The sequence below is a fragment of the Oryctolagus cuniculus genome, chromosome 8 (genome assembly GCF_051225735.1).
Source record: "Oryctolagus cuniculus isolate XC-2025 breed Fujian yellow rabbit chromosome 8, ASM5122573v1, whole genome shotgun sequence".
In the NCBI taxonomy this organism is placed as follows: Eukaryota; Metazoa; Chordata; class Mammalia; order Lagomorpha; family Leporidae; genus Oryctolagus; species Oryctolagus cuniculus.
This window is the reverse complement of record NC_142874.1, coordinates 46,096,224-46,121,838: the sequence shown is the minus strand read 5'-3', so window position 1 is coordinate 46,121,838 and position 25,615 is coordinate 46,096,224. Positions and strand designations below refer to the sequence as shown.

The window sequence follows — 25,615 nt, the reverse complement described above, 5'->3', positions numbered from 1 at the left end:
GCCTTGGCTGTTGTGGGCATCTGGGGAATGAACCAGTGCATGGAAGGTACCTCTCTCTTTCTCTCTCTGCCTTTTAAATAAATAAATTTTAAAAATATTTGAAATCTGTGAATATAAGGAGTATTCAGAAAGTTCATGGAAGATACATATTATCAAAAAAGTATGTATGGATTTCAAATGTTTTTGCACCAAAATAAACTTAAAAAATTTTTTTTTCATTTTATTTTTAGGAGAGGGAGAGGAAGAGTGAGAGGGAGGGGGAGGGGGAGGGGGAGGGGGAGGGGAAGAGGGGGATCCATCTTCAATCTGTTGGTTTTCTCTAAATATCCATAACAGCCAGGGCTGGGCCAGGCTGATGCCATAAGTCCAGGACTCAATCCATGTCTTCCACATGGGCAGCAGCCACCCAAATACCTGAGCCATTACCACTGCCCCCCAGGGTGTGTATTAGTAGGAATTTGGATTGGAAATGGAGCAGCCAGAACTTGAACCATGCACTCCAACATAGGATGTTGGCATCCCAAGTAGTGTCTCAACCAATGTGCCAACTGTATATGCTTAAATTGATTTTTAATTTCCATTGGTGGCAAGCTTTTGAAAGCCCCTTGTATAAGACAGAGGGTTATTATCCATTGTTACCACGGCCTGTCCTCTCCCCGTGCTCATCACTAACTGATTCTGGCTCACCCTTCTCAGACCCAGCTCCTCGACACTAGGGAGACCACCTCTTCTTAACCACTCTATGCTTACCACCCTGGCTGGTGATGCCACTCTCCCAATCATTCTACTACAGACCGCCCCTTCTCTCAGGCCCCTGACTCTTGGGCCTGGCCTGGCTCCTCTTCTCTTCTTCCTGTCTCTGCCAGACAGCCTGTTGTCCCCTGGAGCCCATGCCACTCGCTGTGGCACCTTTGCTGGCTGTTGACATCCAGAACACTTCTCAGTTTCCTTAGTCGCTACAGCACTTGGCCCAGCACCTCTCTCTGCATACTGTCCCAGGTCACCATTCTGGGCATCGCCCTCGTCCGATGTGAGCCTCTTCACATTCTTTCTGCTCTGTTTGGAAACTCCTGTGCCCAAGCCCCTTGCCAAAGCTAATCCTGTCCCCTGGTGTCTCTTCTGGCAGCCTCTGCCATCAACTTCTCTCCTCCCACACTCGGTGCCAGAAGCCTGAAAAGGCTTCCCAACAGTCTGCAAGTCGCTGGCCATCTGGCACTTGCCCGATGCCGACTGGTCAGCTCCAGAAGCCAGCTCCTGGCCTCCTTAGCTTTCTCCATGCAGGCCATGCTGCTGCTCTACCCCTTGCAGGAACCCTCAACTTGGGGCTTCTACTCCCTCTGCCAATGCCACCCCTCCCCGCAGCCTCCACCATCCTCCCCTAACAGTGTAGCCAGCTCCTTCCTCTTCCCTCTCTGCCCAAGGCAAACCTACTCCCCATCCGCGTGTACAGGGCTATGTTCTCTAAGGCTAACTCCAGATCTAGATCTCAGGACTCAAGTCTGTCTTCTAGTACCAGCTGCAAAGTTTTCCCTCTCTTTGCTGTCTTTCCTGGGATACAGAGTTAGCCTCAGAAAATTAACCCATCCGAAAGATCACCCATGTTACCCTGCACGGAATCTGCTCCCCTTTGCGACAGGATCATGTTTCTAGTAACGTTCCCGCCACTGTGTTAGTCATCTCTGAGCTCAACACCTGGGTCGCTGCTGATCCATACCACTTTTCCTTCCCCCACCCCTGTCAGTTGCTAAGGTCAAGGTTTCAGCAGCGCACTTGCTCCTGCCCATCACACTACCAATCACCATAGTCCTGGCCATCATTTCCTCAGCCTCTGGACAGCCAGGCTACATTCTCTGTCATTGCCTCTCTCCCTCTGACGCCCCCAGCTCCCCTTTAATCCATTCTTCTGCTGAATAAATCTTCATAAAGCCATAAAACACAGCTTTGGTCCTGTCATCCCTCTGCCCACTGCACTCCCCTTTCTGTCTAATGAAGGCCAGATTTCATCAATGGGCACTGAATAATCTGGCCCAACCTATAGTCCAACCTTATCCCTCACCACTTGCCAACCCAATTTAACCCGATGCACCATGAAAAATTCAATGAATACAAATGAATACACAAGGAACAAATTAGAAAACGAATAGGCAAACAATTTCCTCGCCCCAAGAACTAAGTGCTGTTGTTTACGTATGCTCTCCCTGGTGCACACTCATTCACACAGCTCCCTGCCTCATGTCCAATCCATCACCTGCACAGACCTCCAAGATTTAACTGCACTCTGCCTCCCTGATCCCTAGAACTGAATGTGCCCTTCTCTGAGCCTCTGGTTGGATAATTACTTTCCGGAATTCATGAAAGTCATCTTTGAACTTGTGACAGTCTCCCTGAGGGCAGAGACTCTGTTTCATTCTCTCTTGTGCTTCCTGGATTGTCCAGTCCCACTGCACACATAACAGACAATAAATTACTTCCTGATTAAATGGATGAAGGGATATGCTCTTTCATAAGCCCAAAGCTTCATACTATCAACCTAATAGATCAAAGGCCAAAATGCTCCTCCCACCTTCTAAAACTTTTTTTTTTTTAACTTTTGGTGCCAACGACCTGAACAGTCTCAGTAAGCCACTCCTCTATAAGAGAGATGATCTGATGATGTAGAAAAGGTATGAGCATGGACACTGATTTACCTGTGCTTAGTAGCAGCAAGACTTTCATTACGGTGTACTCTTCAAAGGTAAGCTGCAGTCGAACGAACTGAAGGCTGATCTGGTGCATGCCCTGGCACAGCTCATACATGGCAGACTGGTGCATCTTCTCTCTGCAAAGGCAAGGAAGCATGGGGGGTCTGAGAATGCAAGGGTCACTATCCAGCCCAGCCCGAGGCAGCTAAATATGACATCTGGGTCACAGTTTTCCTTTGGGGTTCAACATGGAGTAGAAAGACAGACTGGATGCCTTCCACAGTGATTGGTAAACTGTTTCTAGACCACTACTGCTGTGCCATTACTGGTACCTTAAGAGAATGTGGCAGAAGCATTGAATCTAGTCCTTCTCAGTGTGCCCTGATTTCATTTTAGCTGTGGGGTATTATTAAGTGATTGTGTTGTGTGTTCTAGTGAGGTCATTCATAAAACAGAAAGGCCCATAGACTCGCGTTCCTTTTTGGCAACAGGTTCCGGGCACTTCCAATGTCAAAAGGACAGTGTTAGATGGTATGCAAAGAAGACAACAATGACCAATTATTTCTACATAGACCTTCCTTCCAGAGGCTCTGGAAAATATTTGCTAGCATCTTGCTTCAAAAGGAAAACTAACCACGATTTCAAAAGGTGAGAACTCCACGTGGAACTGCTCTGTTCAAGGGAAAGACAGACATGAGAGTTTGGCTCCATATATGCAAGTGTTTTCACACACACAACCAACCAATCGCCACCGCTCACCAGGCAAACATTTCCACAAGAATCTGTCCTCTACAACAACGGATGCTATTCTTGTCTCTTTCTTTCTTTCTTTCTTTATTTGACAGGTAGAGTTAGAGTTAGTTAGAGAGTTAGAGAGAAAGGTCTTCCTTCTGTTGGTTCACTCCCCAAATGGCTGCTACAGCCAGTGCTGTGCTGATCTGAAGCCAGGAGCTTCCTTCTGGTCTCCCATGCAGGTGCAGGGCCCAAGCACTTGGGCCATCTCCACTGCTCTCCCGGGACACAGCAGAGAGCTGGACTGGAAGAGGAGCAACTGGGACTAGAACCCAGCGCCCATATGGGATGCCGCCCGCAGGTGGAGGATTAGCCAAGTGATCCACGGCGCTGGCCCTCTTGTCTCTTTCTTTAAGATGAAACCAAGGCATCACAATTTGTTACATGTCTTTCCTCAAAGGACTAATCCTTTTGGGAGGCCCTGGAGAACCACTGATCAGTGATGGCCAGATTGTAAAAAGTGAAAAGAGAGACAACTGGTGAAAAGTGAGAGGACTGGACAGATCAAAGAAACAGAAAAGGCAGTTATGATGGCTGATCCACTTCTCACGGTGGCTAAAAGCAGGTAGCATCTGAGACAGAGCGACCTTGTACCTCTCCCAGGATGCACTCTGGGCTCCCTCAATTGGCAGAAATCTGCTTCTCAGCTCTAAATGCCATTAAGAAGGCACCCGCAAGGAAGCAGGGAACACTTTGCTCTACAGTATTATGTTTTTCCTTCATCATGGATACTTTAAATTAAGGAAGTAATTTAAACACAAACACACACACATAACTACAAGGAGAAACACCAGTAACCTATGGGTCTACCATCCAGGACTAACAAAGAAAACAATGCTAGTATTCTTGGCAGAGCTGAGGGCTGCTGTCTCCCTCCTTGATCCCATCCCTCCTTCCACATTCCAGGAGGAACACTCGGCTTGGGTGACTGTCATTTCCATCCAGATGCGAATATCGCAGCAGCGCAGCAGGTTAAAGCCCTGGCCTGAAGCGCCAGTTCTAGTCCCGGCTGCTCCTCTTCTGATCCAGCTCTCTGCTATGGCCTGGGAAAGCAGTAGAAGATGGCCCAAGTCCTTGGGTCCCTGCACCCACATGGGAGACCCGGAAGAAGCTCCTGGCTCCTGGCTTCGGATCGGCACAGCTCCAGCCATTACAGCCATCTGGGGAGTGAACCAGCAGATGGAAGACCTCTCTCTCTGTCTTTCCTCTCCTTCCCTCTCTCTGTACCTCTGTCTTTCAAATAAATAAAATAAATCTTTAAAAGATGTAAATAACCTGTAATACATGTGTGTATCTATAAAAACAACGTACAATACTGATTTAAGTAAGTTTAAAACTGGATATATAGGTCCTTCTGCAGCTCACTTTTATTCTGAGCTGTATCCATTTTCATGTAGACAACTCTAAGCTAATTACTGCTTAGTTACTGCAAGCATCATGTGTTCAAATTCATCACAATTTACTTATCTGCTCTACTACCAAGGGACACTGGGGTTGTTTCCTCTTCATTACTGGAACAAATGATGCCCTAGGAAGAACCTGGCATTTCTACGGGACACAGCGTTAGATCTGTGTACACCTGTAGTTCTCCTTGCCACCAGCAGGCCACGGGAGTGTCCTTTCCCTCACATCCCACCAAGGCTTGCCAGGATCCAATTCATTTTTTCCCTTTGAAAAGGCAGCCCAGTGTTATTCTCATTTCCATGATCACCTGAAGGCTCTCCATTTGTCGGAAAGTGTCTTTATTTCACCTTTACTCCTGAATGATAGCTTTTTAAACTATAGATTTGACAGATAATTTCCTTCATTATCTTGAAGATTGTGTGTGTTTGTGTGAGAGAGTATGTGTGCGCATATCATTATACCTGGGTTTTAAATGCTACTTTTGGGAAATTTCATTTTCCCAAAACTAACGAGTATTTTCTCCATGGTAGCTTCAATTTTTATTCTCTATTTGATATCCATAGTTTCATTATTATGTACCCAAATATAGACAGAGTTTTATTTCTTCCTGTTCAGGACTTTTTTTTTTTAAAGATTTATTTTATTTTTATTTGAAAGTCAGAGTTGCAGAGAGAGAGAAGGAGAGGCAGAGAGAGAGGTCCTTCATCCGCTGGTTCACTCCCCAGATGGCCACTACGGCCAGAGCTGTGCTGATCCGAAACCAGAAGCTAGAAACCAAGAGCTTCTTCCAGGTCTCCCATGCGGGTGCAGGGGTCTAAGGACTTGGGCCATCTTCTACTGCTTTCCCAGGCCATAGCAGAGAGCCAGATTGAAAGTGGAGCAGCTGGGTCTTGAACCGGCACCCGTATTGGAAGCCAGCACTGCAGGCGGCGGCTTTACCCACCACGCCACAGTGCCGGCCCCCAGGCCTCAGCGTCTTTATTCAGTTGAAGATGTAGATATTTCAGTTCTGAAATATCCTTAGTCATTGTTTCTTCAATGACTGTTCTTATCTCAATCCCTGTTATTCTTTCCTTTTTGAATCCCTATTAGTAGTTTGTTGGACCTTCTCACTGTGTCTTCCACATTAACCTCCCTTTCATATTATATTTTTTAAAAAAATCATTAATTTATTTGAAAGGCAAAGAAACAGAGAGAGGCAGACATTAGAAACATTATATGAATTTGTGCAATAGCCAGGGCTGGGCTAGGCTGAAGCCAGGAGCCCCGAATTCAGCTTGGGTCTCCCGTATAGCAAGGACCCAAGTACATGAGCTGTCACTTACTGCTTCCCAGGGCACACTTGAGAAGGAAACTGGGCTCAAATCCAGGCACTCTGATAAGGGATGTGGGTGTCCCAAGCAGCCCCCAACCACTGAGTCCAATGTCAGTCCTCTTTCCTATTTCCCATCTCCTTGCCTGCATCTTCTGCATTTTCAATGATTTTCTCAGATCTGTTTTCTAATTAAACATTTTTTTCTCAGTTTATGTGTAATCCTTAATGTCTACAATATTTTAATTTCAATGGCAATGTTTTTCTTGTTGAGGGCCTAGAAATGCTCTACTTGGTTCTTTTTAGACATTTCTATTATTTTCCATAGTATATTTCTTTATATATTGTTATTATATTTCCCTTACATCTCTAGGAGTTTTAAACATGTCTACTTTATAGTTTCTTTCAGATGTTTCAATTCACTATTTCAGAACAGTAATATGTCTAACATGAATTGTTTTGGTGTTCTGTGTCCTGAGTGAATCCTATGGGTAGTAGCTTGTACAACGAACTCTATAGGAAGTTTTAGCATTTACAGCTGTCACGGGTATATGCATTATATGCATTTCAGTTGCTCTGGACCAGTTTATATTCTAATTTCTCAGCTTAAATGTTTTTTGCAAGACTCATGAAGTTTAAATTTAGATTGCACACTTGATGTGGTACCGGCTTGCTTTTCTTATTCCTTTCAGCTTCCCTGCCATGTCCCTGGGCTAGCTGGTTGGTTAGATTTTATTGTTCTTGTTAGTAGAGGGAGAAACCTTCACAGAGGCCTGGATTTTTGCAGCAGGCTCTGTTTCAGGCCCTGCCTTACTGGATTGTTAAGCTCCAGTTCCTGTTTCCTACTCCTGTCCTAATGCCATCTCTAAAGCATTCAAGAGTCTGCGGGCCCACTGTAGCTCCAGCTCTGAGTTAAACTTCTCTGGCTATGATTTCCTTCTTTTTGGACTTTTTTTTTTTTTTTTTTTTGAGATTGACTATGTATTTAAGACTTTTTAAAATGCAGAATTTCTCTGAATTTAGAAGGGGCAGAGAAGATCAATCCAGGTCCACCATTCTGACTGCAAACTCCAGGCTTCTTAAAGGCAGGGTCCATGTCTGACCAATCTCTCTGCATGTCAAAAAGAATATGATACAGAAGTGCTATGTGTCAACCTTTGCTCTATAAATATTTCACGAGTGAGTGAAAAAGAGAGGGAAGGGGAAAAGGAAAAAGAACAGGTAATAACGAAATGGTTGAAGACATACAGATTTGCATATAGCGATGATGATGATTAGAAAGATAATCTACATGGCCACCAAAGGAGTTAGGGCATTCGTGAAGTTCTGAAAAAGTTTTTTTTTTTTTTTTTTTATGAAAACAAGAGAGAAAGTTTCAGATTGTAAAACAGGTTAAAGTGGACTGCCTAATCAGGATGTCGTGGTGCGCCACACAACACACATTGGACACTGCGCAGCTTTAGAAGTGTGCTCACATGCATTAGCTACCTGTGCTGCAGGTGGAACAGACATCCCTGGCTTTGCTAGAGTAGGGCCCAGAGATGCTTACCCTGGCCCTTCGGTGAGCTGGCTCTGCAATCCTGTAATCCTTTCACTTCTCAGACTAGGCTTACCAAACGTGAAGCCTGAATAAGGTAAGACTTCAACCTGTCAGGGAGCCAGGAGCTGGTTACAAGGAAACTCTTAAATTATACAGTGCTGTGTAAATGTTAGCCTCCCTCCCCTTCTCTCCCTACCACTTCCTTTCTTTTTGGACATAATAGAGAAAACAAAATGCTTTTTGAGAGCCCATTGATGTTTTTGGTTGAAACAAGCCAAGAAAGGATCCAATTTTTAAAATGACTTGTCTAGAAAACAATATTTCTATTGTTGTTATTAGTTCTACATATACGGATGGTAAATCAAGCAAAACCAGAGAGAATACAGATGTCAGAAGGTGCCAGTGACTTGTCTGAAGTGGAACCTGACAGCTGCACACCTCCATTTATACCCGGGTGTTTCTGTTATCGGATGTGTTAACCAAACATCCACACACAGATTCAAGGTGGGTTACAGAGACAGCTCAGATCCCACTTGCAAACAGATTAGAATGTTAACCTATGACAACACACCTGAAGAAAGCATTTGTGCCAGTATCAACAGCACTGACTTAACCCTTTCCGGAGCTGTGGCCTGTCTTCACGGCTGTGACTTGTGGATTCCCTGCCATGCAACAGGGCCAGGTTTCTTCTCACCAAGCCTTACTCTGTCTGAGGAGAGATTATATTCATGCTTATGAGAAGGAACTCAGGGGCGTGAGGAAGCTAGGGTCCAAACCTAGGATATTTTGACTTCAAATTCCAGGCCTTTCCCTCTTTCCATGCTGCTGGCCCAAGTCACAGGTTTTTAGCTTTTTTTTCTCCAGTTCTACAACTATAAAGAGAGATTCCTCCTCATAGGCTTTGTTATTATATTCAGTCATTTGTTTATTCTCTGCTCCCCATTGTATGGGAAGACTCTGTGTTTTCAAATTCCATGGCTATTTCCACTGCATGAAATGAAGTTTTTTACAAAAGAGCAATGTGCATTCAATATAGCTTGAAATTTCAAGAAAATAGGCTGCCTTGAAAACACATTTAATAGCACATCATTTTTGTACAATTAGATTAAATGTATGGAAATGTACATCCAAAGAATTTTGAGACAAGGACAATCTTTTTGGCACAATACTGGTATTAATTTTGTACCATTACTTCACAGAAATCCTCTTTGCTATAAGCTTTTGTTCATTTTATAACCTTAACCTCATTTTGAGCAGGATGATGTGAAAATATACTGACTACCTTGGGAAAGAGAAGCAACATTATGCACTGTTTCTAAAACACAAAAGCAAACACATGACCAAAAGTTCCCCTTGGGCAGTGGGTGAAAACCAAGGCCACAGATTACGAAGGCACAGAGGCCCAATTCCAGTTGTAAGGAGCTTGTGTTAAAAATCTATAAAAACTATACTTCTAAAGTTTTTAAAAGAAATCGTTCAATAGTTTTATGGTGAAATTTTCTCAAGTTGGAAAACCACTTTTATTCACAACTATAACTTCATCTGATCCTCTCAGAATGTCCACTATACTAAAATCAGAATCTTTTGGAAATAGCTTTAAAATACTAAGTTGTAATAATCAAAATTTATGCAAGCCTGATTTCACTTGGAACAAAAGTGAGTAATCAGAATTAGAAAATATTTTTCCCTTGCTTTGGAAGGAATTTAGGGTTAGAAGTAGGGTTTATTTGCATAATAATAGGAAATAGAAAAAGTTCCACTAAAAAATCAGAGTGGGCTGGGCATTCACAGTTCCTATGCAACTTGTCTTTTTTTTTTTTTTTTTAACTTAGCATCTAAGCATCTGAACAAGTTTTGCATCTACAGGACCCATGCCATCTGGCCATCATTATATGTCAACAGTATTGCTCTATTTTACATTTTTGGAGTGGGTCCTGAACCTATAGACCAATGGCTGTCAGAAGGAACACTTTTGTTCTAGTGTTCAGGTACTTACTGGCTTTTCAAAATACTGCTATGGAAGGAAGGAAGAAAGGAAGGAAGGAAGGAAGGAAGGAAGGAAGGAAGGAAGGAAGGAAGGAAGGAAGGAAGGAAGGAAGGAAGGAAGGAAACTATACAAAGAGCTTAGTCATTCATCATCTAAATCTCCAGCTAGAAGCAGCTGATTTGAGAAATTACTGTCCCAAACTAAATGCAGTGGTAAGTCATATTCATGTTGCGCTCTTACAGAAATAGATATTTGGTAAGTCCATACTATGAAGCAGCCCAGGTGACAGGCACCTGGAGAACCTGAGAATTCCAAGAATTAGTCTGAGTGTCTCCAAGGACTCCCCACGTGCTGGCCATCCACACGGAGAATGCAACCTAGAGTCTTCCATCTTCCCAGGAGTCCATCTGTGCGACAGTCGGTACCCCCACCTGCCTGCCCCAGGTTCTCATCAGCAATCTCCACTCTAAATTCTCTTTTATTGATCTAGTCAAGGGCTCAGCTGACTTCACCAGTGAGGTGGACAGTTTCAGGGGCTTGCGCCCCACTCACTCCTTACTGGTCTCCTGTCACCTCTGGCATTCACTCACATCCCTGGAATGGCCCATAGACAGGCCTCCAAGAGATCTGATTGGACATGCTATCTCCACTGAACTCTGCCCCAAGAAGCAGCTCTTGATGGGAGGACTCCACATCTGGAAAACACATCTGCGAAGGATGACATCTTTTTGGTTACCCATCATCTCTACACAAAGACTCAGTGATACACTGTTCTAGAACATGGGTCTTGGAAAAAAAGCTTCTTTCTTAATGCTAATTTCTACTTAAGCACTCTGCAAGAATTGAGAGCAGGCTATTGAAGGGATAGCTGTACACCCACGTACAGCAGCATTACTTCCAACAGCCAAAGGCTGCAAGTGATGCACATGTCCATTGACAGATGAATGGGTAAATAAAACGTGCCATAAATATGCAGTGGAACATTATTCAGCCCTAAAAGGGGATTGTGGATAAATGCTACCACATAGATGAACCTTCATGACCCTACGCTAAGTGAAGTAAACCAGGCGCAAAGAGACAAGTACTTCATGATTTCACTTACATGAGGTATCTAGAGTCGTCAAACTCACAGAGGCAAACAGGCAGAATGGTGGTTTTGGGGGCTGAGGGAGGGGGCAATGGGGAATTGTTTTACAGGTACAAGGTTTCAGTTTTTCAAGATGAAAAAGTTCTGGAGATTGGCTGCACAACGATATAGAGTTACTACTAAATGCAACAGTTAAAAAGGGTTCAGATGGCAAATTTGGAGTTATGTGTATTTATCACAGCTAAAAATGTCTTCATAGTAAAGAATCATACCCACAATCCGTGATCTTACCTGTTATATGTTGTTTTCAGAGATAAACAAATTAAAGTTTTTGTTTAATTATGTAATCTCATGAAAGACTGAGGTATTCAATTTTTTATAATATATAAAATATCTCTGTCTTCTATTTTTACAAGTTGCCCTTCGTCTTTTTGTGCCTTGACATATTTTTAGTCTTACCGTATATCTGTGCTATCCTCTAAAACTGTACTAAGTGCTTTTCGAAAGCAGGAAGGGTAAACTCTCTTTAATAAACCACTATTTCCAAAGGCACTCAGAAACCGCCTCAAAGACCTGTCTGCTGCAGTTTCGGTTCCCTACGGGGAGGGGAAAACAGACCCATCTTTATCATTTCTCTCCCCAAGAATTCGTATTTAATAAATGGAATCCTTTCACACTAGCTGGTTTCCCCGCGATTCTGCCGATGGGAACCTATGAAAAGCACATTGATGGTTTTTTCCTTTTTTAACTTAAAACCCTTCAGCAAAACTGCATTAAACTAAACGTTTTCAACTGAACATCTCTGAGACGTGTAAGGCATCACTTCATCCAGGAGAACCACAGAGACCTCTGGAATATTTCACGTTAGCCTTTGGATTAAACACGAGACTCCTCCTATCTTCCTAATGGTCCGTCTTCTGGGTAGAAAGGTACATCTCTTCCATGACTGCAAGCATGGTGCACACAGCTCTCAGTGACGTGAGTGGTCAATAAACAGCTTGCAGCAACTGGAAATCCAGAAGTCCAATGGATTATGCAAATTTTGAGTTGAGTAGATACAAAGAAATTAAAGTAATGCTCAATCGGGATTGAACTCGCTAAGCCACTGGAATCTCAAGAGGAGGTCTCTGACAAACATGCTGTTTCTTCAGTAAACTGCCTCCAGGAGTGTGTGTGTGTGTGTGTGTGTGTGTGTGTGAGAGAGAGAGAGAGAGAGAGAGAGAGAGAGAGAGAGAGAGAGAGAAAGAGAGAGAGAGGGTGGGAGGGAGGGAGGGAGGGAGACTGTTATATTTTATGCAGCAATAGCGTCAATCTTACAATATAGAGTTAAACAACTTGAGATGACAGCAGATCTGAAAGAGCAAACCTAACATCTGATCCTGCAAACCACATCATTATGTCTGAATAAATCTAACATCTTGTTACATGGTCAGTGTAACAGATGGTCCTTGTCTCTCTCGGGCTTGTTATTTTCCTAAAAAACAGCATGCAGAAACAGTTTTTCCCCCCTTTCAAACCTTAATTAGAATAAAAATGACCTCAATCTGAGAATTCAAATGATTCCCGTTTACTGTTTTTAAATTTTTTTCATAGTCTTATTAAATTTTTACTTCACTGACAAGCAAGCTATATGTGTACGGCAGGAGGACCATTTTGCTTGTTGCAGTGGCGATGTCTGTTCATTTTTATAGCTTTTATATAATTCGCTTCTAGCCAGGGAAGAATCAGCATTCCGGCCTGGGCTGGCTTGAGAAGGCTGTCTGGTTTGCTCTATGGGGCTCCTGTGTTAGACAGACTGGTCTTCCACTGGTCCCATCCACCTATTCTCTACTAATTGTACATGGTCAATTCTAGCAATGGTTAAAAACTAATTCCTGTTCGGCTAGTCTCCATAATGGACATTTCAAAAGGGATTATGTTTTCAGAGAACTGTCCTTGGTCTTCACCAGTACAATTTTCTACTGACTTTAATGAATGTTATACAGATCAAAATAACATGTGACAATCCAAAAATCCAGAAGTGACCTGGTACATGGCAACCATAATTTACCACTGACAGTATCAGAAGTCTGGAAAAAATCATAAAATACACACATACACACACACACATTTTTAAAAGCCATCTTTTGGGAGTGGGCATGTGGTATTACAGTTAAGTTGCTGCTTGGGATACCCACATGCCATGTCACAATGCCTGGTTCGAGTCCCAGCTCCATTCTCAATTCCAGCTTGTTGATAATGCACGCCCTGGGAGGCAGAAGGTAATTGCTCAAGTATTTGGGTTTCTGCTACCTCCATAGTAGATATGGTTTGAGTTCCGGGTTCCTGACTTCAGCCTGGCCTAGCCTTGGCTGTTGTAGGTATTTGGAGAGTGAACCAGCAGATGGAAGATCTCTTTTTGTCTCTGTTTTTCAAATAAAATTTAAATTAATAAACAAAAAATTAAAAAGACATTTTTGTATCATAGATTTTTAAGTATGCATATAGTCAGCAACTTCTTTTGGGTACAAGAATATGCTTTTGGTAAAAGAAAACATGCAGCCATAACCCACCATGAAGATTCAGCTTTTAGAGACAGTAAAATTGGGGGTATCTGTGATAAATCACATTATAAAAACATGCTTGCTTGACCAAGGATTTAATCATACCATTCTTTGAATTGTGTATTTCCTCAGGCCAGTAACAATATAATCCACTTTAAAAAGTGATTTTTAGGCAACTTTTCATGACTCTACCTATTTTGTCATGTAAGACACATCTGTTTCTGAGATATGTGACTTGATACCCCACACTAAAATCAGGTAAGGACCATAGCAAACTGCAGAAGATTAAAAAAGAGCAACAGCTCTCTACTTGTAGGAATGGTGGGGGCTTTGGAGGCAGGCAAAAGCATGACTATGACTGGCATTCTTCCTACCAGAAGGGTCTCTGGTAATAAGAATTTCTTTTTGTAGTAGGAATTCATTATTTTTTTGACAGGAAGAGTTAGACAGTGAGAGAGAGAGACAGAGAGAAAGGTCTTCCTTCCGTTGGTTCACCCTCCAAATGGCCACCACGGACGGCAGGCTGCACTGATCCGAAGCCAGGAGCCAGGTGCTTCCTCCTGGTCTCCCATGCGGGTGCAGGGCCCAAGCACTTGGACCATCCTCCACTGCCTTCCCGGGCCACAGCAGAGAGCTGGACTGGAAGAGGAGCAACTGGGACTAGAACCCAGTTCCCCAACCGGGTCTAGAACCCGGGGTGCTGGTGCCGCAGGCGGAAGATTAGCCAAGTGAGCCATGGCGCCGGCCAGGAATTTTTTTAGTAGAAAATCTTCATCTGAAGATTTAGTAAACCAGATTTTTTTTTATTTCTAGACTTTGGTAAGAAAGTTTATCTTGGTCCTGCAAAGTACAAACTCAAGTTCCTGACTAGACTACAGTACGACTGTGCTTTCCTTAAGAAACTTTTTGGAGAGAAAGTTACATCTCACTGAAAAGAGTGCTCCAGGATTTGAATCCAGGCAGTCTGCTCTGAGCCTGCACCTCAACTGCTAAATTAAGGTTAAAACAGCCACCAGCATTCCTGGAACCCCATGGGCACTTAAGTAATGCTAACCGTGTCAGAACTCACTGCCAGAATTGCTGTTCCCAGAGACAGGATACAAAAGAGCAATTTTCTCTAAGGAAAGATTTTTTTTTTTATTGTCAAGTCTTGTATTTGCATGTTCAATGCTCAATTTCTGGAACTTTAATGTATACAGACCTCAGATAGCTAAGTGGAAGGCAAAAAAAAACCTTTGGCAAACTATTATTGTTTCAGTGGGGGGACATTTTAGGTATAAACTTGGCTTCTTCCAATAATTGACCATAGTTTTCTGGTTGTAATCAGGGGCCATGAAACAGATTCCTACTTGATAATCACTGAATTCTAAGAAGCTGGACAAAGGTAAATACTGATTTAGAAATGTTATGAAACTCTTGTTTGGGTAAAGGGTGACAGCCAGTCACTTTTCCTACTGCAGGCAAGTCTGTAATAACGAGCAACTTACAAGTTCATACTCTTGGAGGAGCAAAAGTCCTGTGCTTCACGTAGCCAGGACCTGGCAGAGTATAAACAGGGCGGCGGAGGTGGGTGGAGGCTGGCGTGCAGAGCGTGCCTTGCACTCGCAGGGCAGCCTTCAGCAGCGTGAGGTGCTGGGGGGATGCTGGGGAAGTGAGCAAGCAACTGTGCTCACTTCACAAGGTCACAGATTCTTCCCTCTAGTGTCAAAGTCTGACTGTGGAAGAAGAAAACAGCTACAGCCGTGGTGCAGCATAAGATGTTGCCGGGATGCCTACCTCCCACACTGCAGTGCCTGCAAGTGCAGGCCCCACTCCCCATTCCAGTGTTCTGTTCCTGTGCAGCCTGGAGACAGTAGGTGAAGGCTCAAGTACTTGGGCCCCTGCCACCCACAGTGGAGACGCAGATGAAATTCCTGGAATCTGATTTGGCCCCAGCTGTGGTGAGCATTTGGGGCATGAACCAGTGGATGGAAGATCTCTGTCCTCTGTCTTTCTCCCTCTCTCTCTGACTTTGAAATAAATAAAGAAAAATGAAAGAAAAAAGAACACAGGTAAGGCTGTGGAGGTTCGATGATCGTCGACACTATTAAATTCCTTAGCAAACTGAATCCTGGAAAACATTTGTTGGGATTCAGATTGCTGGAGGAATGGTAGCTTCTTTTGTTTGAATCATTTTAAAATACACAGATACACAGTCTGCCTGGATAGGAAAAAAAGATGCCGTTCAACTCAATCTATTAGAGATAAGCCACATGTCCCTTCTTATTAGAGATTCTCAGCATCTGTCACAGAGCAGATTTTGTTCTGGACATCGGGAACACCTGCATCATTCATTAAGTGTAACACCACCGGGCCACTACACCAGCAGCGGCATCCATTTCCTGTAAACGTCAACACGGAAACACACCCTACACATGCACACAAAATGACGCGAATGCGATCCTGGCTCAGCGTATGGTCTACACACCCATCTTCTTTATCCTCTTACACGAAAGTGCTAGTTAAGACAGCTGAGGTGTACAGCTGACATTTTCTAACCTTCTCATCCACTTTGAAATACTGTGCATCTCCACTACTCCGAAATAAATAGCCACATAGGTTCTCTTAATGACAAATGAATGACTTGGTGGTCGCTGCGTTCAGTGCCTGGAAGCAATGAGTGTCAAGGCCAACATCTCAAAAAGAGTTAGCTCTCTGAGATTCTTAAGCAGGAAGGACCCCAGGCCCCAGCAAAGCACTGGGTTCCTGGCAGCTGAGAGACAGAGGGGAGAGGGGAGAGGGGAGAGGGGAGGGAGAGGCTTAAGTCCTTTCTCCCTCACTGTGATGCTCGGGGGGGGGGGGGGTTGGGCAGCTGCAGCAATGTTTTCTGTAACAAGAAAGGAAGGGCAGCACAGTAGTCTGAGTGTGTTCTCCAAATCCAGATGTTGGAACCTAAGCATCAATGTCATAGCATTCAGAAGTATGGTTTTAGGAGATGGTAGATTCTAAGGAAGGAATGATGACAGACAGGTGTTCCATCTGCTGGGTCACTCCTCAAATGCCTGCAACAGCTGGGGAATTCAATCCAGGTTCTCCACATCGGTATCAAGGACCCAAGCACTTGAGCCATCACCGCTGCCTCCCGGAGTGCACATTAGCAGGAAGCTGGAGTCAGAGGCCCAAGCTGGGACTCCAATCCAGGCATCCTGATGTGGGTTGTGGCTGTCCCAAGTGGTGTCTGAACTGCCAGGCCAAATGCCCACCTGAGCTGAGGTTTAAAGATTCTCTATGGAGCCGGTGTTGTGGCACAGAGGGTAAAGTAGCTGTGTGTGACACTGGCATCTCATATGGGCACTGGTTGGTGTCCCAGCTGCTCCACTTCTTATCCAGCTCCTGGCTAATGGGCTGGGGAAGCAGCAGGAGATGGCCCGTGTCTGAGCCCTGTCACCCACATGGGAGACCTGGAGCAGGTACCTGGCTTCTGGCTTCACCGTGGCCCAGCCCAGGCCCTTTCAGCCATAGGGGAATGAACTAGCAGATGGAAGATCCCTCCTCCCTCCCTCCCTCCCTCTCTTCCCTCTTTCTCTGTAACTTTCAAATTAATTAATTAATTAAAAGAAAATAAAGATTCTCTAGTCCAGCAGTTCTGAAACTTCAGTCTGAGGACTGCAGGTCCTCCTAGAAGCTCTTCCCAATGACACACATGTTTAAGGCTGGATTTATTTTTTATTTTCTTTTCATATTCTTCACCCAAAACTACCGATCATGACAGACTAAATGTAAGAGGCAGCTAAATGTCTTATCTAAAGCCAGAATAAGAGGATTCAGAAAGGCAACACAATGCCACTCTTCTAATTTTTTTTTTGAGAAAAACAGTAATTTTTCATAAACACTTGTTTTTTATATAATGTGCAATGAGATTATTATTTTACAATGAATTGATACATCGATTTTTTCAACCTTTCTAATTTTACAATATGGGTCTATCTGGATGGCTGTAATTCACACGGAAGCTCTTGGGGTCATCAGAGGAGAGCCCAACGTTAGCAAATGGCCGACCTGGCCTGAGTCCTTGGTTCTGTAGCAGGGGAATGAAGGCTGAATGAGTCATCTCGCTAACTCGACAGACTCCATGTCAACAGCCACAAAGTTAGGGCCTCCACAGCTAAGCTCTGAAATATTGGTGTGATATCAGGAAAGAAGGAAAATAGATTTAGAGAAGTAATTTAAGTTGAACCAAATTTTTAGTTTTTCTAAGAATTTATTAAGCCTCATTTGTGTCTTTTATATATTGGCCTCAGTTTTTTTTTTCTCCTCTTTTAAAGGATCTCTTATGAGGGATGATATATAATTGCTCATTAAGAGTTACCAATAGAATATCTGAAACCATCATTAGACTCCAAAGGTATACACTGTGTGTAAACACCTGAAAAATCAAATTCCACAGCCATTGTAAAACCCCTGATGTAGTTGAAAAATTCAGAATTTTGGGCTAAGAGACAGCTGAGGTCAAACCTTTCAGTCTTGGTTTCATTTATTACTGTTTTGGAAGATTTATTTATATATTTGTAGGTAGAGTTGCAGAGACAGAGAGAGGCTGAAAGAGAGAAAGAGCTTTTACATCCATTGGTTTACTCCCCAGATGGATGCAAGAGCCAGAGCTGGGCCAGGCCAAAGCCAGGAGTTTCACTGGGGTCTCCCACATGGGTGGCAGGAGCCGAGGCACTTGGACCATCTTCCACTGCTGTTTCAAGGACATTAGCAGGGAGCTGGAATGGAAGTGGAGCAGCCAGGACTCCAACCGGTGCTCATACTGGATGCCAGTGGCTTAATCTGCTGCACCATAATTGCTGGCCCTTCCTCATTTTAAAAAATAGATTGATTTTACTTATTTGAAAGGCAGAGTGACAAATAGAGAGGGAGGGACAGAGAGAGAAAGAGATCTTCCATCCACAGGTTCACTCCCTAAATGGTTGCTACAGCCAGGGCTGTGTCAGGCTGAGTCCAGGACCCTAGAATTTCATTCGGGTCTCCCACTTGGGTGCAGGGGCCCAACTACTTGGGCCATCTTCTGTCTTTCCAGGTGCATTAGCAGGGAGCTGGACTTGAAGTGAAGCAGCTGGGACCAGAACCAGCACTTTAATATGGGAGGCTGGCATCACAGGCAGCAGCCTAACGCACTGTGTGACAATGATAGCGCCAGTCTCATTTGCAATTCGCCACCTCCCAGAGTTGCAAGGAGTAAATAAGGTAGCATTTGGAAGATAGTGTCTAACAGAGCAGCTTTCACAAGCTGTCAGCATCAGCTCAGAATCCTTCCAACCCCCCCTGGAAAGCGCTTGGTTGTTACCTACTTTCGACCTGCAGTGCTCCTGTAAGCAGAGTGACATCACAGAACTGGCAAGAAGGAAGGGGGCAGTTTGTCAATTACCAATGCTATTGTTTCAAGGAAGAGGACCAACATCATCTGTGATGCTGGGGTCAGGCAGAGCTGCCACAGGTGTGGCTTGGGCCACATGCCTGCTGCCACACTGAGGACCCACACGCACAGGTGGCTTGGGTCTTCAACTGTGATTGGTTTGTTTCCCTCCATCCTCCACTTCTTTCTTTCATCTTAGAAAAATTTGGAGGGGCCAGCGCTGTGGTGCAGTGGGTAAAGCCACTGCCTGAAAGTGCCAGCATCCCATGAGGGTGCCAGTTTGTGTCCTGGTTGCTCCACTTCTGATCCAGCTCCCTGCTAATACACCTGGGAAAGCAGAGGAAGGAGGCTCGAAGTCACTTGAGAGACCCAGATGAAGCTCCTGGTTCCTGGCTTCAGTCCTAGTCGTGGTGGCCATTTGGGGAGGGAACGAGTGGATGGAAGATCCTCTCTCTCAGGACACCCCCATCTGCTGTTTCACTTCCCAGATGCAAACAATGGCTAGAGCTGGCTGGGGCCAGAGCTAGGAGCCAGGAATAGACCTAGGGCCCCCCGTGGGTGGTGAGGATCAGTCACTCGAGCTCTCACCTGCTGCCTCCCAGGGTCTGCACTGGCAGCAAGCTGGGGTCAGGAAGTAAAGGTTGGGAATTAGTGCAGGCATCTCAATGACTAGCCTAAACGCTCATTCTTCTAGCTTGAAAGAAAAGTCTCAAATGCTAGAACCCTGGGCACATTAACCTCTTGAGAGAAAATTAGCCCACACAACCCTATTAAACTAGCTTAGAGTTCATGGGTGGGAGTGATGGATAATAGGTAACCAACATCACTCATGAGTGATTGAAAAAGAAAAAAAGAACAATCATGGGGCTCAGTTTGGCTTCAGAAGTAACCAAAGACACAAGTTCAGAGACCACTTTATATATCAAGACCCTCCAGTGTGATCTTTAGTCCAGAGTGGTGCCATCGAAGCCATCATCTTTGGTTTCCCCTTGTCATGGGAGGAGGCCTGGAGCCCTTCTTTAGGCTGTAACTGTCCCATTCATTCCTCACTACCTGCCCCAATCTTGCAATAGAATCATAGCATAAAAAATAATTATCACTATTAAACTTTCAATAAATATATTCCAATAATGTTTGAAATTTAAGATTATTTTTTTCTGTAGAGACTAAAACCCTTAAGTACATTAACTGAAATAAAAAGCAACATGCTAATATTAGCCACACTAAGCTTTTAAGGATAACATATGATCTTAAACTGGTTTGGATTCTGATTCTAAATGAAAAATAGCTTCCTTTGGTTAGCCAGAGTAAAGCTTGGATATATTTCTTGCATCATCACTACTCTCTGTTCCCAGGAGAGTTACATATAGTTTAAGCCATTCACTCCATTTGCAGTGTCGTATTTGTTTTGTTTTAATTTCATACTATACTGGCAATTACCCAGCTTCATTAATTTCTTAGAAAATTTCTAAAGTACACCACAAGAAACATCATGCAAGAAATGTTAATATTCCTGAAGTAAAATTTCAAAAAAACTACAAAATGAATCATTTTCATTAAGTTTCTACCCTCAGCCCCCAAAAGCATTGAATGGTAAAGTTACATCAGGGACCTTCTCTCTGACCCTTGAACCAGAAACAGTCCCATTAACAAAACAAGTTTCTTATTAGGCCAATTATAGATACACATAGAGCAATTTGTTAGACACTATGGATAATTTTTAAAACTTTACTGTGTTTGGCTTCCGGAAAATCCGACTCGGCTTCTGGGCGCCCGTGCGACCACGGAATCACAGAGAAGCCTCGGGAGGCTTCCGCTTCCGGCTGCTCCTGGAGCTTCGCGGGGCAGCTGGCCCCCTAATTTAATCAGCTTGCTTAGAGGGAAGAGAGAACTTGGCAAGAAAGGAGGAAAATGTACTAACTAGGACTCCTCCTCTCTTGAGCTCTGCCCACTCGAGGAGGGGCTCCTTGGGTCCCACCCAGAAGGGCCTGAAGACGTGCTGTGGCTCAACAGGTTAACGCCCTGGCCTGAAGTGCCAGCAGCCTATATGGGCGCCAGTTCGAGAACCGGATGTTGCACCTCCAATCCAGCTCTCTGCTATAGCCTGGGAAAGCAGTAGAAGATGGCCCAAGCGCTTGGGACCCTGCACCATGTGGGAGACCTGAAAGAAGCTCCTGGCTTCAGATCGACACAGTTCTGGCCGTTGCAGCCATCTGGGGAGTGAACCATTGGATGGAGGACATCTCTCTCTCTCTGCCTCTCCTCTCTCTGTGTAACTCTTTCAAATAAATCTAAAAAGAAAAAAAAAAAACTTTACTGTGTTCTAGGAGTTCATAGTATATCTAGAGTGATGAATGCATGTTGAACACAAACATTGCTACCTGATCAATACTGAAAGGGAGTGGTATAAAGAAGGGGTATGAGGAGTTCTGGGGTGGGGGGAGTCACTCTTTAGGGGTAGGAGAAGTCACCACGAGGAAGCATCATTAGGGGTGGACTTGAGATAATGCTAGGACCAAGGAAGAGAAAGGCTGATTTGGCTGGCGCAGAGGTTCTCAGAGAGACAGCAGCAAATAATAGCATTTTAGACAAATTAGCTAATTAAGCCCTTAGAGAATGCCAGACAGTATCTGGGTCCTGGAATGCCAATGTTAACCATCTGGAATGCCAAGGTTAACCAGATAGGCCCGGTTCTTGTCCTCCCAGAGCCAACATGATGGAGGCAGGAGACTCTCCAGGAAGAAAATAAATGTGTGACAAAATGGTGAGGGTGTGGGGGCAGGGCGTCCACTCTAGCTGTGGTGGTCAGGGACCACCATGTGTTTGCACAGGCATATTGTGAGCTGAGACAAGAAGGTGGGAAGGGGCCATCTTCCAATACAGGGCAAGTGGCAGGTGCAAAGAGTCTGGGTCAAAGATGAGCTCAGGGCTTCAGAAGAGTCCTGTGGAGGACCTGATTAGCACTGCACCTGCTCTGGGAGGCATCACTTCTGCTGCACTCAAGGATGACAGTATGTCACCCGAGTATGTCACCTGGCGATGCTGTAAGGTGGCACATCTTCTCCATGCTGCCCTACTTCTCTGCTCTCCCATGCACCTATCTGCCAACCAGTATGGTGTAAACTCCATGAAGGAGGGGAATGTCATTGTCTTCTAGTGCCTAGAACAGGGCTTGGTATATTCAAGTAGCTCACTAAATATTTGCTGAATGAATAGACAGAATCAATGTCCCTTATCACCTTCTCCAAAGAGTGGGCTGGAAAAGAGGCAGGGGTTGGCGAGAAACACAGCTTATGAAGTGACTTAGAAAACCCATGATGGGGCCGGCGCTGTGGCACAGCAGGTTAAAGCCCCAGCCTGCAACGCTGCCATCGCATATGGGTGCCAGTTCGAGTCCTTGCTGCTCCACTTCCAATCCAGCTCTCTGTTATAACCTGGGAAAGCAATAGAAAATGGCCCAAGTCCTTGAGTCCCTGCACCCACGTGGAGAGACCTGGAAGAAGCTCCTGGCTCCTGGCTTCGGATCAGCTCAGCTCTGCCCGTTGTGGTCATTTGGGGAGTGAACCAGCAGAATGGAAGATCTCGATCTCTATCTCTTTCTCTTTCTCTTTCTCTTTCTCTTTTTCTCTTTCTCTTTCTCTTTTTCTCTTTCTCTCTCTCTCTCTCTCTCTCTCTCTCTCTCTCTCTCTCTCTTCCTCCCTCCCTCCCTCCCTCCCTCCCTCCCTCCCTGGCTCTACTTCTCTCTGTAACTCTTCTTTCAAATAAAATAATTCTAAAAAAAAAAAAAGAAATCTACCCATGGTATTAGTCTTAAATGAATACATGGCATAGTCAAAGAGTTCACAGAAAATACGTACTATGAAAAAGCTATGTATGGAATTTCAAATTTTTTTGTACCAAAGTAGACTTATTTTTTTAATTGCATTTCTTCACAAAGGTTTTGGTGAGCCCTTTGTGCTACTCTCTTCAGTGTGTCCACCTTACTCAGGTAAGGGCAGTCCCTGTCTTTTGCAGGCTCAATTTGGAAGCCTTTGTTAATGTGAGCAGTAACTGATGGCAGCATCACAGCCAAGCTACCTGTCTCTTTAAGAATTTCCCTCCTCTTGATTCCTCTGCTCAAAGACCTAGAAGTGACTTTTACTCCAATCCCATGGCAGGCTGATAAAGGGGAGGAAATACTGTAGGGTTTTTGTTGTTTTTATTGAAGATAGGAGAAAAGAGGGAAAGGGGAAACTGTTGTGGACATTGTATCTGCCCTTCCTCTGTCCCCATGCGCCACTCAATGACTACCTGCGGCTTACAAAACTTGCTCAGGCCCACCCACTTCCCCAGGAGCTCCTCTGCCCATCTGCTCTTCAGTGAGGCTGTCAGGCAATCAGGCCGCAGTGACTGAGGAGGACTCATGAAACCCTCACCCAGGGGAGGGGCCAGGGTTCCTGCTCTTTGTTGGAACCCACTCAAGTCAGCCTACTTTGCGGTTTAACTGTGGCTAAAGCATCCTGATAAAATGGGAACTCAGCCAAGTCAGAAGCCCAGAGAACACAGAGGCTTGCAACTCCCAGATGGCGGTCACAAATGCCAATCACGAGCATCATGACCACAACACACCAGTCAATGCCCTTCATACTTTAGGGATAAAAGCCCCAAACCAAAAACGACAGGTTGCCATGTGCACCCTCTCCTGGCCCGTTCCTCCCTTGGAACATATTTCAGTATGCTTTTGCTCTACTGTCCTTACTTTCGTCTCTCTGAACTGTAATTTGTTACTCCACTGGAGAAAAGGAACCGAGGCAAGCTGGCTGCTGGGACAAGATGGTATCTGTGCCTCCCCTTTGTGCAAACAGAGGTGATTCCACCTGCGGGGCTTCTGTCCTTTGCAGACAAGGACAGACCACTCCACTTTCCACTTATGACACTGCTTTTCCTTACTCAGGGGTCTCAAAGTGCACCAGCTCCAAGGTAAGCATGGAACGCCAGGTGCAGAAGAGCACGCAGCAGAGGAGCTAGGCAGAACCTGGCAGCGCCCGCACTGCCACCCACAGGGGGAGCTGCTGCTCTTGTCCCACAAACAACAGATACCCTCAGGAGCTGGCTGGAGCAGGCCTGGGCTTTCACAGGGCCCATCAGCAAGGTCGGTCTCAGGCCCACCCTTTTTCCTTTTAAAAATGATCCCTGCATACAGTACTCACCTAGAGGTTTACAGAAACTGGAAATTTCAGAAAGCGGCTGGCTTTTCAGTGACAGGAAGGAAAGAGGTCATTTTTGTGTGACTGTGTGAGAGACTGAAGAGAGGAGGGGTGCTAGGGAGGGCTGGGGAAGGCAGAGAAGGAGAAGGAGGAGACCACGGGCATCTCACAGGCTGTCAGCCAAGGGAAAGTAAGACATTACAAGCTGAGGGAAGTAGAAAGGGAAGTAGCCTGGGGATAGTGGAGGGAAAACAGAGGAGCATGAGCTCCCAAGTCCCCAGCTCCTCTAGCATCTCCTGGCCCTCACCTGTCACTCACCCTGGCATCACCGGGGTGAAGGCCCAGGCATGGACGTTACCTCCAGTGGCTCAGGAATATAAACACACACACACACACACACACACACACCACATACACACACATTACATACACACACTGAATTGATAAGCAATGCAAATATTTGCAGTAATCTAACAATATGAAGGGTTTAAAAAAGTTAATGGGAAATGCATATAATGAAAAAACAATCCACAAATTTAAAAATTTTTTGTACCACAATAAACTTATCTTCAAATTCCATTTTCCATGGATTTTTTTAAGTACCCTCTCATGTGGTAAGCTGTTTCAAAGAAAAATTAAATAATTAATAACTTAAAATATATTTGAAAGGTTTGAGTTCAGGATAAGTACCGTTCTATATTGAAGTATTGACTCATTTATTAACTCCCATATTTGATTTAAAAAAACTAGCAAGAATGCTTCTTTTATCTTTCCCTACTTCCCGACTTTCCTCCCTCATCAATATTGCTAATACACAGCTGAGAAAGTCTCTGAGACTTTTCAGATCCATTTCAAAGTTGAATGCAAACACAGATGATCAACTATTCAGGTTTTTATTCCCTGTTTTAAATATAACAATGTCTTTGTTCATGAAAACAAAGCCTCCCCGAATCACACTCCTTTATCATCAATTTCATCTTCTTAACTTAAAAGGCCCCTTCCAGACTCATTGATCAGTAGTATATGGTTTGGTTCATTTGTTCAATAGTTCATTTATTGGGCTAATATGTATGGTGTACTCACTCAGCCTCAGGCACAATGTGAGGTACTGGAAACGTACCAGTCTGGGACTTTCACAAGGACATACCAATGAGATTTTCAAATATAAAATGCTTTCCCCCGAATTTCATTTGTTAAAAAAGACTATTCTGCATATGTACTTTGAATTCTTAATAGTCAGATGTTTACAACACAATTAAAAATTAGTAGATGACACCAAAAGCAAAGGCAACAAAAAGAAAAATTATATTGGAGTCCATTAAAATTAAGAACTTTTGCACATCAATGGATCATTTTTGAGAGAGTGAAAAGATAACCCACAGAAATGGAAAAAATATTTAGAAATAATATATCTGACAGAGGTTTAATATCCAAAATATAAGAACACCTATAATCCAAGAACAAAAGTTTTAACCATTCAAATAAAGAAATGGGCAAAGACCTGGAACAGACATTTCTCCAAAGAAGATTTACAATAAGCATATAAAAAGATGTCCCAACACCACTAATCATTAAAGAAATGCAAATCAAAGCCATGATGATATACTACCTCAAGCCCACTAGGGTGACCATGAAGAAAAAGTGTTGGCAGGAATGCAGAGAAAATTTGAACCCTGCTGGTAGAA

General features: G+C 44.1%; 1 protein-coding gene across 13 annotated transcripts in view; it reads right to left on the bottom strand.

The window, feature by feature from the left end:
- Positions 1-25,615, bottom strand: part of NR3C2 (nuclear receptor subfamily 3 group C member 2) — a 375,513-nt gene that overhangs the window by 39,655 nt on the left and 310,243 nt on the right. For all 13 annotated transcript variants that reach the window (XM_070047457.2, XM_070047456.2, XM_070047454.2 and 10 more), the window contains one exon: positions 2,688-2,818. In XM_070047457.2, the coding sequence (XP_069903558.1) occupies positions 2,688-2,818 (131 nt within the window). The remainder of the gene's footprint in view (positions 1-2,687; positions 2,819-25,615) is intronic.